We start from the raw sequence: 2,383 nt of genomic DNA, 5'->3' as shown, positions 1-2,383 counted from the left end.
GTTGCATGTACACTTAGGAGTGTTAGAATGCTCATAACCCAACAGTGGTATCAGAGCCTAGGCTTGTTTTCTTGTTATACTTGCAAAAGTAGCTGAAAAATCGAGTTGGATGCATATATTCGATTGTTTTGGCTGGAATTGGACTAGGAACATTACCCTAAGATGTTTTTGGACTTATAAACTTGTTTTTGATGTGGTAATGTTCATGCTAATCCAATTTCTAAGATAATTGTCATAATTTCAAGATTTGTATTAGTTTGTATGTTCATGCTAATTTCTTGAAGATTGATGATTTGAATTATCTTGTTCTTATGAGGTTCTTAGATTAATAGAAAAGTTGTGTGAAATAGTTGTTTTCAATCCATTTTAATCTAAGAGTTTATTCCAAAGTGTGTTTTTGTAACTTGTCCTCAAGTTATATGAAAAGTCACATTTAAGAATCATAAAACTCATAAAAGTTGGCAAAGGTTACAAAATGAAGAGTCTAGTTCTAATTAAATGGTTTTATGACTCCATAACTTGTCCTCAAGTTATGGAGGTTCAAGAGTCTCTTCATTAAATTAAAAAAAAAGTGTAACCTTAATTAGTTCCATAAGTTACAATAAAAAAAAGTTATTTTTTTTTTATTAATTAGTTTAAAGTCTTCCATAACTTGTCCTCAAGTTATGGAACTTGAAGAGTTTTTTTTTTAATTAAAACTACTTTAAACTCATAAGTTATGGAATTAATTAGTTTTGAATAGTTTCAAAACTTGCCCTATCAAATTGCCAAGGACGCCCCAACCAAATATGACATGCATCCATAGGAATAACATCACACAACACTTCATCTTCGTAAGACCCCATAGTTAGACCAACTCTAACCTGTTTTGTCACCTTTATTTTGCTTCCATCATCCAACCAATGAAGAACATATGGTTTTGGATGGTTTGTAGTAGACAAACCCAATTTGGTCACCATTTCATTAGAAGCAACATTAGTACAACTTCCACCATCAATAATCAAACTACACCACTTGTCTCTAACCAAACATTTGGTGTGAAACAATTGGTCTCGTTGATCCATATCAGCCACAGTTTGAACCCCTTGAGTTTTAAGGGTTCTAAGCACCAAAACTGTATCATACCGGTGCTTCATACTCTACCTCCTCCTCTTCTTCCTCTTCTTTTTGTATATCATGAAAAATACCCGCCAACCTCTCTTCTTCCTCCAACTCTTCACGACATTCAATGGCCTCCCTTAAAGTCACCACCCTTTTGTTTGGACAAGCATTTTGGTAATGACCAAAACCTTGACACTTGAAACATCTAATTTTCGCCAAACTAGTTTCTTTGGTACCACTAGTAAGTTTAGGAGCAACGGGAACACTACTAGAACCAGAAGGAGTAGAAACAGAATTTTGTCTATTGCTAGACTCGGGCTTGGACCACGACTTTGACTTAGGACTTTCAAGACTTGAACTTGAACTCCCACCAAAATGTGCTTTGGCTTGCCCCTCCAACTTCAAACACAAACCACAAAGAATTCCAAAATCAGCATAAGGATACAACTCCACAACATTGGCAATGTTGTAGTTCAACCCTTTTAGAAAACGAGTCATTTTTTGTTCTTCAATTTCTTCAATATCCCCCATCAAGGACAACTTCTCAAATTCATCAATGTATTCTCCAACACTCATTTTTCGTTGCCTCAAATCAGCAATCTTCTTGTAAGTAGCAATTGTATGAGTAGAAGAAACATATCTCTTTCTTAGCTTTCGTTTTAGAGAAAGCCAAGAACAAATTTTTTCTTTGCCTTCACGGGTTCTCTTGGCCTTAAGCCCTTCAAACCACAATGAAGCACCACCACTTAGCTTGAGAATGGCATACTTGCAGCTTTTTTCGTCATCCACTTCTTTGAACTCGAACATTCTTTCAATCTTCCTTTCCCACTCCAAGTAGCGTTCAGGATCAGTTCCACCAACAAATTCAGGCAAGTCAGACACCTTGAATTCTTCCACAACCCTATGTTCACCACGGCGGGGTTGCCTTCGATTTCCACCTTCTTGGATGTTTCTTAATGCTTCACGAAGATTTTGTAGGAACTCCGGATCATCAAAATCCATTATGCGCTCTGATACCACTTATGATGCGTGTATGGGCTTGATTTAGTGAGTGGGGTAGTGTTTAGGTAAATTAAGCTAGAATAACAACCACAAATATATGGAATGAAAAGGATAGATTTGATAAACAAACTAGACCTATAGCTTGTAAATCTGAAGACAAACTAAGACCTATTAGTTTGAATTCGATCAACTCAAGGATCACGTCCAAAAGATGATAATTTGTGAACTATGACAATAATTCAAAGTGAAAATAAGGGTTCTTTGATTAAGATTCGTGTCT

The 2,383-nt window shown here is 35.9% G+C and overlaps 1 protein-coding gene across 1 annotated transcript; it reads right to left on the bottom strand.

Moving 5' to 3' along the window:
- Nucleotides 1-1,119: 1,119 nt before the first annotated feature.
- On the bottom strand, nucleotides 1,120-2,103 carry LOC145106307 (uncharacterized). Its single transcript, XM_079043318.1, has one exon. It carries the CDS (start codon nucleotides 2,101-2,103, stop codon nucleotides 1,120-1,122), a length of 984 nt encoding a protein of 327 aa, XP_078899444.1.
- Nucleotides 2,104-2,383: the final 280 nt, after the last annotated feature.

The sequence above is a fragment of the Lactuca virosa genome, chromosome 4 (genome assembly GCF_052849685.1).
Source record: "Lactuca virosa cultivar CGN04683 chromosome 4, Lactuca_virosa_CGN04683_v6, whole genome shotgun sequence".
Taxonomy (NCBI): domain Eukaryota; kingdom Viridiplantae; phylum Streptophyta; class Magnoliopsida; order Asterales; family Asteraceae; genus Lactuca; species Lactuca virosa.
This window is presented reverse-complemented; position numbering and strand designations above follow the sequence as displayed.